We start from the raw sequence: 14,047 nt of genomic DNA, 5'->3' as shown, positions 1-14,047 counted from the left end.
CACTGTTTTGTGTCTTCTTCTGCATTAGGTCCATGAGCTTGAGCGTACCCGGAGGACCTTAGAAACTGAAGTACAGAACTTGAGAGTTCAGACACAGGAGCTTGAGGAGGAGCTGTCAGAGGCGGAGAACTCCAGGCTGAGGCTGGAGGTCAACCTGCAGGCGCTCAAGGCTCAGTTTGAGAGGGAGATCAGCACCAATGAGGAGAAGGGAGAGGAGAAGAGGAGGGCTCTCAGCAAGCAGGTAGAAAGGGAGAAGACAGAGAAGAGCACTGACATGGCTTTTGATGTTTGTAAAAGTTACACCCATTTAATTTTTTATTCATGTCTAATCCAGGTAAAGGAATTGGAGATCCATTTGGAGGAGGAAAGGACTCAGCGGTCTCAGGCTGTGTTGACCAAGAAGCAGCTGGAAGCAGAACTGCAGGAATCCGAAGCCCAGGTGGAGGCAGCCAGCCGTGGCAAAGAGGAAGCTGTTAAGCAGCTACGAAGGCTGCAGGTAAAACAGAAATCCACACAAATGCATATTTTTTATTTTTATTCTCGTCAACAGACATGAGTTTAAAATATCTTATTCATTTGTTACAGGGTCAAATGAAAGAAATCCTGCGCGAGCTTGATGAAACCAAGTTGGCTCGGGAGGAGGTGATCACACAGTCGAAAGACACTGAGAAGAAAATACAAACACTGGAAGCAGAGGTGCTGCACCTTACTGAGGTACATGGGCTTATGCTTGTTCTAAAAGTAATCCTCTATAAATATTACGATAATCCTACTGCCCCTGTAGTAACTGTACATGTTCACATGGCCTCTATGTCTGCACTGATTTCTTTGTGCAGGAGCTGTCTGTGTCAGAGAGGCAGAGGAGACAGGCTCAGCAGGAGAGAGATGAGCTGGCGGATGAGATGGTCAACAGCAGCACTGGAAAGTTCGTACTTTATGTCTTCTATATCATTAGAGTTTTGTCACTTGTCCGTTTGTGTTGGTACTACTGAAGGTTGTGTGTTTGCACAGGAATGCACTGTTTGAAGAGAAACGGAGGTTGGAGGCACGAGTCAGTCAACTGGAAGAGGAGCTTGAAGAGGAGCAGACTAACTCTGAACTGCTGGCAGAGAGACAAAGGAAGACAGCTTTGCAGGTGTGGTACATGGACACATGCATAAGTGCCCTTACACTTCAGTTTTAACACACATTTATGCAAGCACACACTCTTACCAGTGCTCTGCTTGTGTTGCAGGTGGAGACTTTGACTGTGCAGCTTCAAGGAGAAAGAACTCTGGCTCAGAAGGCAGAGACATCTCGAGAACAGCTGGAGAAGCAGAACAAGGAGCTCAAGACCCGGCTGGGAGAACTGGAGGGAGCAGTGAGGGGCAAACACAGGCTCAGCGTCGCCGCCCTGGAGGCTAAGATTGATTCAATGGAGGAACAGCTGGAACAGGAGAGACAGTGAGAAAAACATACAGACATCAGTTCAGATGTTTCTGTGCCTTATTTATATTTACATTTACTTTAGTCAAATATAATGTCCAGAGTGTCAAAAGAAACAAGATTAGAGGTTAAGATTTTACCTTGATAGGTGTACGTGATCTTGAATTGTTTGGTGTAGTGGTTAACAGATTCGCCTGTCCCAACAGAGAACGAGCTATTGCCAACAAACTAGTGAGGAAGACAGAGAAAAAACTGAAGGAGGTGTTGATGCAGGCAGATGACGAAAGGAGACATGCAGACCAGTACAGAGAACAGGTAAGACCATACCAGCCAGGTCAGTCACACTTATCTTTCAGGAGACCAACAGCGAATGGAGCAAAAACAATGATCGTTTAGTGGAGGTCGGGGCAGCTTTAATTGTGCATTAAGGCACAAAGAGAGTGTTGACAAATCATCCTAAAATGAATGACTTATCCAGCCTAGTCCAAACTAATCCTAATCCTGTTCTGACATCAGTGGAAGTTCGCTTTCCCCTCCCTCCCCCTAAAAAATAAATCCCTCACAGCCAAAGCAGAGACACTAACTCTCCTCCCAAAACATCATCGGTAATAATCTGCTAGGTTTAATCTGACTCCTGATCCCTATCAGTCCTCTTGTTCCTAGACTAATCTACCTTTTTAAATATCTATCCATCCTCTATTGTCTTCTTCTCTTCTTTCTTATGTCTCCCCTCAATCTCTTTTCCACCCACATCCTTCTTCTTACTGCTACAGCTGGACAAGTCGATGGTGCGACTGAAGCAGTTGAAGAGGCAGCTGGAGGAGGTAGAGGAGGAGAACTCTCGCTCCAATGCTCAGAAGAGGAAGCTGCAGAGAGAGCTGGAGGAGATCTCAGATAGCAGTCAAAGTATGACACGAGAGATCACCACCCTCCGCAGCCAGCTCAGGTAGGCATGCGGTGAAGCTGTCAATGTGTGTGTGTGTGTGTGTGTGTGTGTGTGCGGGGGTTCTTCTGTATGTATTTACTTGATCATCATTTCTTGTTTTGTTTTGTTTTGTTTTTAACATCCCATTAACATGATATAATTTGTTTTGTTCTGCTCTTTTGTTATGTCCTTTTGCATCCATCTAACACTGACACATTACTCATCTGTCTGCATCTCACCAACATCCAGCATCCCTGACTGGAGACCAGAGAAGTAGGTTGCTGTGTGTGATACATTTTTTATTCTTTAAGTAGGTCTGTGTAGAAGGCTGGAGCCTTTAAAGGAGCAGTGTGTAATACTTAGAAAGCTTTATTGTCAGAAACTCAACATGATATCCATCACTGTGTTTTTATTAAAGTAAAATCACATGAAAATGCAAAACATTGTTTTCAGTTTAGAACAAGTCATTTATATCTACAGATGCAACAGGTTTCTCCATGTCAACCATTAGGCATTGACATGCAGTCGTCCAGAATGGACAAATCAGCCACCTGGTTTGTCTCTGGCTGTTCACATTTGCAGCACCGACCATTGTTTCTCCTGTATAAAATAAATGGGGTCATTGTGCAGAATTTGAAGACAAGGAGAATAATTTTATTTGAATTGGGTGTGTTAGAGCGGGGAAACATTTAAAACCTGCAGGGTAGTGGCCCTTGAGGACCCCAATTAAAGAAACCTGTCCTACATGCTTAGAACAGTAAAGAGTTCGAGGAAGTTTTCAGTTTGAAACTTTAATTCTAGATGTCATGAAATCCTACACACTGCTCCTTTAAGCTTCTAGGCAATACATAATCAATGTAGTTTTTGGGTTGGACATTTTACAATTGTTTTTATTGCTTTTGTACATCTGGAGCTCTTTTTATGGTCATAGTTCTAAGTTTTGGGGGGGGATTTTGTTTTTTTTTTGTATGTTTGTTGTGTTGGTTTTTTTGGTTACAGTTATATAACAGATACCCTTCTGTCAGTCATTTAGCTTAGTGTAGATCAGCTTTGTTTATCCCTGGTTCTGTCCCATGATAAGAAAGTACCTCTGAAGCAAATATAACAATTAACATTAAAAAAATAATGTAATGAAATGAAAGATATAAAAGCACTCAATACTGTAATTTTAAGCACATAGGCAATGAATTTTTTTTAGAATCTTTTTGACAGAAGCTAGCTCTTTCCAAAGTGAAACACTACCCTAATGGGTCACAGTATTTAGGAACTTGTGATAACTTTGTTTGTTGTTGTTTTTTTTGTTTTTTTTACTATTTTCAAACATCTTATAAACCACCCATTCAAGTACACTGAAGAATAAAAAGGAAGCCATAATAAATGAATAGTTAATAACAGCAGTAACTTTATTATATAAACTAGCTGTCCCTGTTTCTCATGTTAGCTTCACACAGCTGGTTCACATCAGAACATGCTGTAACTCTCTCCCTTGTCCTGTCTAGACGGGCTCCGTTGCCCCTGGCAATGCGTGGACGCAGGGCATTGGTTGATGACCTCTCGCTGGAGAACTCAGATTCAGAGGAGCCCCCTGCCTCTCCCACCCCCTCTTCTGGGCCCCCGGGTACCCTGACTCCTTCAGAACAAAGTCTGGATCCTCCGCCACCCTACAGCGTCAACAACACGGAGTGACGCACACACACTGGCTCAATCACACAGCCTCGACCACTCAGGGGTGATGGATGACAAGCTCGTAACAAGAGAAATTTTAGTCTAAACTTATAGGATGCAAACATCAGGCACTATAATTATGAAGCAACCTCCTGATGCAAAACTGTTGAAGATTTGCCTAATTTTTCTCAACAAATACAGGAAACGTATAAAATTGGTTTTACAAAGGCTTCTGAATTGATTTTTATTTTTAATATTTCAAAGACTGGAAATTTCTACATTACACCTTGCTAAAGCCGTCTAAGATACTAAACTACATCTATACGTTGTTAAGTGGAAGTGAATTATCAGCTAATTTCATGATGCTGTACAGTAAATAAAGAGCAGAAAATAAATTTAAACAGTCACGTCTTTTACATTAGGATGTATTTCCAAATGAAGCCATGTTCAACACCTTTCATGATGGTTGAATGTCTAAATCTGATATCACAAAGGGCTTCTGAGGGTGAAAATACTCATGGAAGGTGTTACGACAATCCATGTATATTCATGTAACATGGCATGGTCAACTAGACTGGACAATTAACTTGTGTGTCAGATAACTCTTTAAATATGCATGAAACTTGGAATAATCTGGAAAACAGAAGGAAAACTGTAAGAGAATACAAACACAGAGCTGCACATTTTCTATGTTAGCATTACATAAATGGTGGTTAATTACCAAAATTCACTTGATCCTGAGATTAAATTCTTGATGAGAAACGGGGATGCATTGCAATTCTAATTTTCATCTCACTAGTCGCAGTTACGAAGCCAGACAACCTGTAGAAACACTCAACATTAAGGCTGTGTTAACTGATAAATCCTTTTTTTACATAGATATGAAACCATGTTAGTAGACAGCAGCTAGTAATAGATAGTTTCTTTAACTTAAGTCTTAAAATTTTGCTTCAGAAATTTGTATAATTTATATCAAACATGAACTTAAGTTATTGATCACTTCTTGTTTTTGTGTCTCCTCTCGTGGGTTAAGCTTGTGAGTCTGGTTATTTCTGCTCCTGCTGGTTCTGGTGTCACACTGAACAGGGTTACATTCATGAACAGCTCAGCTTGGTCTATCAAAGCATCAGGTCTCACAGCTACATTTTCATGGTAGATTTCTCAAGTAAATATTGTTGGCTTGAAAAAAATGTAACAACAGTCTGTGACAGCAACATAACTAGAAACAACCCACTGAGAAATGTATTCGTTTATCTTTTCATCCAAAGCAAGTCATCTTTTTTTATCTTAAATTGATAAAAGCAAAACATTATATTTTAACAAGCATCTGGTACGCTGCTGTTTTGATTTTACTCATTCATTGTGTAAATTATTGCTCAAACAAAGCTTTTGTGTTAAACCAAATGGTGGGCGTACGGATGAGAAAAGGGACTTAAATTTGTAGTAAACGTAGAATAGCTGTAGAACAAAGTAGATCGCGTGAGTAGAGGCTTGTTGAGTTTTTTATTCTCATCCGGTGAGTCTGCTGGATAACCTGAGTAGAATCAACATAGTCTCTGCTCACAGCTGTGTAGAAAACTGTAGAATAACTGAGAAACGGGCTCGAAGCATTTTTCGAATACTAGTAGTGTTAGATAAATAAAATAAAATGAACATGGCGGCACTGATGAAAGACTTTTTATGAAGCTAATGGCAAGTAGACCACACTTGTTTTTTTTTTTTCTTTTTTACCTTTGCTATGAACTCCAAATTACATTATCTGTGTGGCGTCAACCAAACACAGGCACTTTGATGACCCTGCTGTAAAACCTGGTTTTAAAAATGTGTTTCTTCACTGTCTCTGTTTTCTTTGGCACATATTTTTATTTTTTTTATTTTTATTTTTTAACACGAGGGTCTTTTGTTGTTTGTTTGTGAACTTCTGCTGCACTTGTATGCCTGTGAAAAGTTTTAGCCTTTTCAGGAGACTCAGAATGAGTTGTCTTAACTAACTGGCAGACATTGCATGAAGGGATAGTTTGACCTTATGGGAAATATGCTTACCAGCTGTATTGCTGAGAGCTGGATGTAAAGGTTGATACCAGCCCCATGCTTCTACACTGAATATAAACATTCAGCCCTTAAGCTTAGCTTTGCATCAACAAATGGAAACAGACAAACAGCTGACCTAGCTCTCTAAAATTAGCATTCCAACACTTATATTTATCTTTAAACTTAACAAAAGCTAAACTGGAAAAAGAGTGAAGGTTTTATAGGCAGGTTATGTGCAAAACTAACTTGGCCAGGCACAGTTTGCAATAACTCCTACTACTGCCTATGGCTAAAAAATGCTTTTGCACATAACTTACCATAAAACAAGCTTTGCCCTTTGCCTTTTTGCACACATTAAACAGATGTAACTCATTCATTTGGAAAATAAAGCTGCAGAACCGCAGTGGTTACTTATATATATATACCATCAGCTGTTCAAAAAGTTACTGCCTGTCTTTATCCTAAGCTAAACAAACATTCTGCTGGCTATAGTTTAGAGCAGGGCTACTCAATTCGGTCCTACGAGGGCTGCAATCCAGCAGGTTTTCCATGTATTCCTTCACCAACACACCTGAGTCAAATTAATGAGTTATTGTGTAGAACCTGATTGGCTGTTAGAGCCACCTAATTTGACTCAGGTGTGTTGGTGCAGGGATACATGGAAAACCTGCTGGATTGCGGCCCTCATAGGACCGAATTGAGTAGCCCTGGTTTAGAGTTTAATCACACATAGTGTCAGCGATCCTCACATCAAGCTCTTGGCAAATAGCTGATTTCCCAGTTTGAAAGAATGTCACTGACACTGTAGCTTTCAATTGGAGCAATGAAAACTAAAGAATGTGAAGCTGAAATTACAAATGATGTTTCTAAAGTTGTTCTGAATGTTTTTTTTTTTTTTTTTTACTCTGGATATAAATTTATATCTATATCTTATGGAAAATGATTAATGTCTACCATTAGAATAACACGCATAAATGCGACAGTAGTTTCCGGTTATCAGGGTTACCATCACTGCTCCCCAAACTTCCTTCTGTTTAGATAACAGGTGTACATTGTACTGACTAAACAAGTGTGTGTAGTACACAACTCATCTTATTATATCCATGCTTTCTGCCAGGCAATGTAACACAGGGACAGGTGAAGAAAGTTCAAAATATCTGGGTCAAGAACGACTACTGACATCATATTTACCACCCTAGAGGGTTTTTATTTGTATGTATCGTATGTGTAATTCTTCATTTTGGCAGTATGCAAAGCTGTTGTGTTTTGTTCTTTTGTTTTTTTTGTTTGTTTTACAGAATGGTGAAAAAGCTGCACTTTACACACTACCAACTGAGATAAAAGCAGACAGACTTTTTCAGTTCATCATATTTGCATTGTCAGGTAGTTTATCTCAGAAAGGCTGACAGAGCCTTAAGCCAGATGAGCTGAGATCTCAAGTCATAACGATACAGTGTGTTTCTTTTAACAATTTACTGTCATATCAGTGTCTGAGATGTGGCAAATTAGTTCAATAGACCAAAAATCTGGTGACACGAAGATTGAATCGCTGGAACGAGGATGATTGAGTTCTGTTTGCCTGTAGCATAGAGACTAGGCTGGTGCTTCTCTGAGGCGTTTTTTTCTCTTGTTTGTTTATGGCTACTGTTGAACTTGAAACATTTTGAAAATATGTTTGATTGTTTTAGCCTCTTTTCTTCTCCTTTTGTTAATTATGCTGTAATTATAAAACATCTGACTGGGGTTAACTTTAATATATGTCATTGGTTTTGATCTTTGTGTCTGTGTATTTTGTTATACACACGCATTATATGTATATTGCCCGTTGGGATACTCCGCCTTACCCTTACCCTGACCTTAAAACCAAGTCTTAATAGTTAAAAATTACTCTGTATCCATGGCTGCAAAATTGTAGTCACCATGTTTGCAGAAAGTACCATATGATTATGTGCAGTCAGGTTTTGGTTGCCATCATGACAGAAAAACAAGTAGACACACACTCGAGACAGACTCAGAAATTATTCAAGAAATGTCCACACCCCAGAAAAAAAACTGTTTTCATTATCACAAAGCATTTCTATTCCTTGGAGTCACATTATGGCTATATGACATCATATCCAGTGTGAACATTTTATACTGCAGTCATACACCTTAATAAAAACACCCTAAAATACCTTTACTTATTCAAAAATACATTTCAAATAGCTGTAAAGACATTTAATTGAATTTAAACAAGTTTTTATGAATGTAATGTTTGACATGTTTCAACTGTACAAAATCATTTAGATATTAATTTAAATGCAATTCTAGTTAAAATGTTACGACACTGTGGAATGCAATAATTGCAGAGCTCATAGACTAAATATTTAATTCACAGTGACATAAAACATCAAATCTTGAAAGGAAAACAATTTACTATAAAACAAAATGGTAGAATAACAAATTGTTTTTTTTCTTTAAACAGACTTATTCTTGGCTCAATTATTTGCTTTAAATCTGTTTATATAATAAGTAGCAAACTTCATTACGATTATGAGCCATATTTATCTAGAACCCAGGTGATTTTCTGTCCTTCAGGATATCAGTGAACAGCCAGTCATCCTCACCGGGTGGTGTTGGAATGGGGCGGTACTCAGGGTCGTGAGGAGGAGCAGAGAATGACTGAGCCACGCCTTCGAATGGTGTAAAATTTAAGTTGTTTTCACTGTTCACCAGCATGCATGGGCTTTCCTCCTGAGAGTGCTGGTTAGTCTGCAGCTGTGTGATGTTGCAGTGATAACTGATGGAGGCGAAAAGCTGATCCTGGTTTGTGTTTGTGCTTTGTGTTGGTTTTACATGAGTAAATTGCTTTTCTGCTGTGTATTCACTTTGTCTTAGTGTCTGTGAGTTCCGCTGGTTACCCTGTAAGTAGTTTGTGGCAAGTACCTGATCTCCATAGCAACTATATCCATATCCACATCTATATTCATCTCCTTCAGAGTGCAGATCCTCCACCCCAGTAAAGCTGTGAGACAAGACGGCAAATGTAACATCATCATCAGCACTGACCTCAAGCCCGCCATCTCCTTGGTATGCACCAATACTGTCAAAGTAGCACTCTACGTCTTTTTCAACATCCAAGCAACTTTCTGAGTCCTTATTGGCAGCAGTGAAGAGGTCCATTATGTCAGTCAGCTGACCCTCAGCAGTGTCTTTCTGAGACTGTGTGCAGACTGAAAGGTCCGTCAGCATTTGAACAGAGAAATCACAGGAGTCAAGTGACAATGAAGAGAGCTCTGGGGAAAAGGAAGGAAGGATGTCCTCATTTTGTCCTAGATAAACGGGACTAGAGTTGTTTAGAGGTGTCTGAATTTCTTTTAAGAGGTTGCTGATTGGCTTAAGTTGACTTTCATTAAGGTAATATTCAGAATGAAAGAGCTCTGCCTTGTGAATATAGTCTTTATCTTCTGGGGAGCTCATAAATAAGAATTCATCAAGCTTGTGACTTCTCTCCTTTTTCTGTCTTCTTTTGCTTTGGTTGCTTATTGAGGTGGTCGAAGTGGAGGACTGTGATTTGGGGTGACGTTTCCAAAGATGTCTTAAATAGAGATGCTTCTCACTGTCCTCAGTTTCATTTAAGTCACTGGAGCTGTTGTTTCTTGACTTTGATTTGCCGTCTGTGTCTTTATGATCCTGTTGAGTTGAGATCTCAGGATCTTGTTGACTTGTGTGACTTGATGCGTCAGGTATCTCTGGCACGTGTGATAAAAGAGGGGATGTGGTTTTGTCTCCCTCCTTAAAATAAAGAGCCGATGCTAGTCTGTGGTTCGCTGCTTCTATATCTGCAAATTTTCTGTTGACAGAGGCATATGAAAGAAAAGATAACACACTGAGACAAACAAAGGAGTTGTTTTAAGAAATCAAAACGTTCACAACTATTTTAACTAAAGTATTCTCAAATAAAAGATTTGTAGCCCCATTCTAGAAAAATGATCTATGTTCACTTAAGCGCCACTGTTCTGTGGACAAAATGCTACAAATAGCGACTGTTTAGATTACGTTACCGCAGTAACTAGAAAAAAAAAAACAACAACAACAACTAAGCTAGCTGTATTCAAATTAAGTGATAAAACATATGCACATTATATGTTTGAAAAAGTTTTAAATTTGATACATTGTAGAATTAATGGCATTTTATATGCTTTTCTTCTAGTGTCCATGCAGCTTATCTTAATGCTAAGCTAACAGGCTGCTAGCCAGGGACACAAGGCTATATCAGGGATCATCTCAACCTCTGACAGAGGGCAAGTTAACATTTTTTTTATAATAACCAGTTAAAAATTTCACCAATGCATTCAGTTTTATTTAATTCCTCATTCTATGATATGTACAGTTTAGAAACCTCATGAGGTAAACATATTAGTCTTTAAAATACAGAAAGAAAAACAAAACACAATAGCCTAATGTCAAGTGACAGTAATGGCTCTCTTGCTCTCTCTCTCTCTCTCTTTCTCCATTTTTTCTGGCTTGTTATGGTTTATTTTAAGACTTGTAACTTCTGATATTTTTCTTGGTATTAATTCCCAGTTTGGGAAGAACTTCAAGACACTGTAGGAAACCAAGTGTATTACATTTTCCACCTCAGTGTTTGCTGATGACCCAACACACCTTTGTATCATGTTGTGCAAGAAGCGACGGTGGTTGACCTGCCGCTTGGATGGTCGGTTCTTGCGGGGTTTCTGCAGGGTCCTCATCATATGACCTGCTGCTGAAGTCACAAAGGTGTAGAGGTCACGACCCCAGGGCACACCTCGGTCCAGACCAGGCTCAAGACTGACAGAAATGGATGGCCGCATGGCTGAGAAATGCACGCAAGTAAGCAGGTTTATACAGCACTTTCATTGCATCAAGTGCTTCACCATGAATAAATAGATAAAATAAGAAGATACACCACTATGTAGAATCTATCTCTAGATTTTACAATCTACCAAGGCTGTTCAACTGCAAAAACTCTGATCAAAAAATAAATGTCCTTTTTACTTAGAAGCTTTAACTGATAAAAGTCGAGTTTGAAAAGTGCTGCACTCTTCACTGGCTCCCCATCCCACCCAGGCTAGAATACAAGGTCTCCCTCCTCACCTAGCAGTGCATTCATGGACATGCCCCTCTTTACCTACAGGAACTCCTCACCCCTCACACAAACACGCTCCAAATTCCCAGAACCAAGCTTCGTAGCGTGGGTGATCAGGCCTTTTCAGCTGCTGCCCCAAGACTGTGGAACACCCTACCAGACCACCCGAGAAGTCCACAGACTTTAGAAGTTTTTAAGCAAAATTTGAAAACCTTCCTTTTTTTTTTCCTTCTGCTAAATAGTATTTTTTTTTTCTGTGAGCACTTTGAGATTACTGCAATATAAAGTGCTATACAAATAAAATGTTTTATTATTATTATTATTATTATTGCACTTATACATTTTTAGACCTTTCCTTCAGTTCATGTAATCTGTTGATCTACCTCTTAAAAACATCAAAACAAAAACGTTTTATTTATTTATTACTATTTGTAAGGTTTATAATCAGATTGTTTACTATCACTCTCAACAGTTCACTGTACAAATGATCAGATAAAACTACAGTCAGCAGATTCATCGAAAATAGTAATTCTGTATATTAACTGAGCTCTTCACCTCTCTTATGAGCTTTCTTGAACATCTGTAGTGGAGAGCAAAGACAGATGAATAAAAATCTTTGGAATTCCTCTGCTTTCTCTCAAGGACATTTACTCCTCAAGAACCAGGAAGCAGGATGGGAAAATTATTGTAATATTATGAAAAGTAAATGTGTTAATTACACGTAAAAATAAAATATTTGTAGGTTTAAAAGAAAATAATATTCTTGTTCTTTCCTTCCTAAAAGCTTGAGATCTGTCTAGGCTAAAAATGTAAACATAACACACAAAATGTTTTTAACATGTAGTTCTGGATTTCCACCTCTAAAACAAAATACATTATCATGTGGTATATTGTAAAGTTAAACAGATGCTTTTTGTTTGCTCTGTTACCTCCTAGTTGAGCAGTGAGTGCTCAATACCGTGGTTCCCAACCTGGGCTCTTTAAAGAGGGTCTACAAATATTTCACTGTACAGAGCCTGTGATTGTTAAAATTAAGACCATGTCCACATTCAGGTGTATCTGCTTAGGTTTTTTGTTTGTTTTTATTATTTTGTTTTGTTCACATGGTAGCAGTGTTTTGGTAGCCTGAAAGCACAAACTTTTGAAACCAAGTCCTAAAGTGAAAAAATGAGGATCATCAAAATCTCAACAACATTTAAAAACATACATCTGAAAAATAAATAAACAAACAAACAAACAAATAAATAAAACAGACTACAGCTTAAACAAAAAAATCTAACTGTTCAGGTTTGCTTGATGTGGTGATCCTCCATCCAGACCTTAATCTCCCCCAGGCCACATATTCCCCTTCATATGGCCTGAAGGATTGTCCTGCTGTAATCCTCTAAGTTGGGGGGCACAGTCTTAGCATAAGGAAGTAAATGATTTTCTAGGATAATATATATGTGGCTTTATTAATGCATCCTTCACAAAGACACATCTGTCTGATTCCAGCCTTGCTGAAGCATTGTCTCATCATCACTGATCCTTCTCTACATTTAGCAGTCAGTGTGAGACACTGTGGCTTATAGGCCTCACCAGGTCTACATCTAACCATCAAACGACTAAGTGTAGAGAAACCTGAAAACTGGACACAGAGAACACAGAGCACAGACAACCACTGCTCTACTAAATGGCAAATGAAGTGTATTTATGTTAAAAGCATATAAACAACAAGTCACACCTTCATATTTGATAAAAAATGTGACTATGTTTTCCTTCTTGTGGAAATTTGTAGTCAAAATGCTCATATACAATTTTCCTCCATCTTTTATTTGTTTGTTTTACAAGTTGAAATTTAGATATTTTCTGTGCTGAAAACATTCAGGTTAAATAATTTCAAAGAAACATTTATTGTACTATAAGTAAGAAAAACATTCCTGTTTCATGAATTTGTTTATAGAAGATATAAAAATCAGGTTAAAGACAGGATAGAGAAGGAAAAGGAAAATCACATTTGTCTAGATATTTACATTCCTTTTACAAATAAACTGATTTAGACATATTAAAACCCACATAATTTTAATAACATTTTAAAAATGTTTTTATCTGTTTGCTGAACTTACTGTCAGATAAACATACCTGTACTTACAGAAAGACATATAATTATTGTTAATTATTATTATTGCACATAGATTATATTCTCTAACATTTAAAAACAATTAGAAAATCTCTCTTACCTTTTTGCTTTCTGGCTGCTGTTTGTCTTAGCTTTCTCTCTACAAGCTGCAGTGAAGACTGAGGAGGCGGGCTGCGTCAGTGGGAGGTGTGGCAAGTAGATTTTTTAAATGTGTGTGTGTGCACTTATTGTTGATCTGTGTGCACAGATTAAGTGAGGAAACATCAGTGCTCATTTCTAATGTATGAATTCTCTTTTCTCTTGCAGTATGAATGGAATCCACATTGGTAAATTGATGGAGGAAGTGAGACACGATGAGAGGTGATGAAAAGAAACTAGCAATTATCTGAGAAGTCACCCGCTTGAGGAAGTGTGGGCGCAAATCTTCATTGTGTCCCATGCTAAAAGCAGCTTGTTAAACACTGAGAAACATAAACGCACCAGTTGAAGCGGTTAACAAGCCCTTAATTGGTCCGCTTAAACTCTGGCCCCAATTATCACATTCTCAGAGGGAAGAGCTAAGACGGTTGCTAGAGGCTTTAATTGACCTTTACATTGCAATAGCACACCTCCTAAATGTTGAATTTTGCATATCTGTAGCAGCAGGTGGGTGAATAGGCTGTCCTATTGACAAAGATAAACACTGAGCTGGATATTTTCAAATCTGATAGAGACAAGTAACTATAGCACACATGTAACACCACTAAAACAGATAAATAAGGTTATGTGACAT

At 38.5% G+C, this 14,047-nt stretch overlaps 2 protein-coding genes across 5 annotated transcripts in view; one reads left to right on the top strand and one right to left on the bottom strand.

The window, feature by feature from the left end:
* The window catches only part of myh14 (myosin, heavy chain 14, non-muscle), a 28,080-nt gene extending 20,261 nt beyond the window's left edge, over positions 1–7,819 (top strand). For all 4 annotated transcript variants that reach the window (XM_041987521.1, XM_041987519.1, XM_041987520.1 and 1 more), the window contains 10 exons: positions 29–241; positions 335–496; positions 586–714; positions 837–925; positions 1,012–1,135; positions 1,235–1,443; positions 1,632–1,740; positions 2,199–2,371; positions 2,600–2,623; positions 3,850–7,819. In XM_041987521.1, coding sequence (XP_041843455.1) covers positions 29–241; positions 335–496; positions 586–714; positions 837–925; positions 1,012–1,135; positions 1,235–1,443; positions 1,632–1,740; positions 2,199–2,371; positions 2,600–2,623; positions 3,850–4,036 — 1,419 coding nt within the window. In that variant the 3' untranslated portion in view covers positions 4,037–7,819. The remainder of the gene's footprint in view (positions 1–28; positions 242–334; positions 497–585; positions 715–836; positions 926–1,011; positions 1,136–1,234; positions 1,444–1,631; positions 1,741–2,198; positions 2,372–2,599; positions 2,624–3,849) is intronic.
* Positions 7,820–8,593: 774 nt separating this feature from the next.
* LOC121641405 lies at positions 8,594–11,224 on the bottom strand. Its single transcript, XM_041987513.1, has 3 exons — positions 11,165–11,224; positions 10,694–10,883; positions 8,594–9,878 (listed from the first exon to the last, which is right to left on the bottom strand). Exons 1-3 carry the CDS (start codon positions 11,184–11,186, stop codon positions 8,594–8,596), a joined length of 1,497 nt encoding a protein of 498 aa, XP_041843447.1. The 5' UTR covers positions 11,187–11,224.
* Between the last annotated feature and the right edge of the window lie 2,823 nt (positions 11,225–14,047).

This window comes from Melanotaenia boesemani, chromosome 6 (assembly GCF_017639745.1).
Source record: "Melanotaenia boesemani isolate fMelBoe1 chromosome 6, fMelBoe1.pri, whole genome shotgun sequence".
In the NCBI taxonomy this organism is placed as follows: Eukaryota; Metazoa; Chordata; class Actinopteri; order Atheriniformes; family Melanotaeniidae; genus Melanotaenia; species Melanotaenia boesemani.
This window is presented reverse-complemented; position numbering and strand designations above follow the sequence as displayed.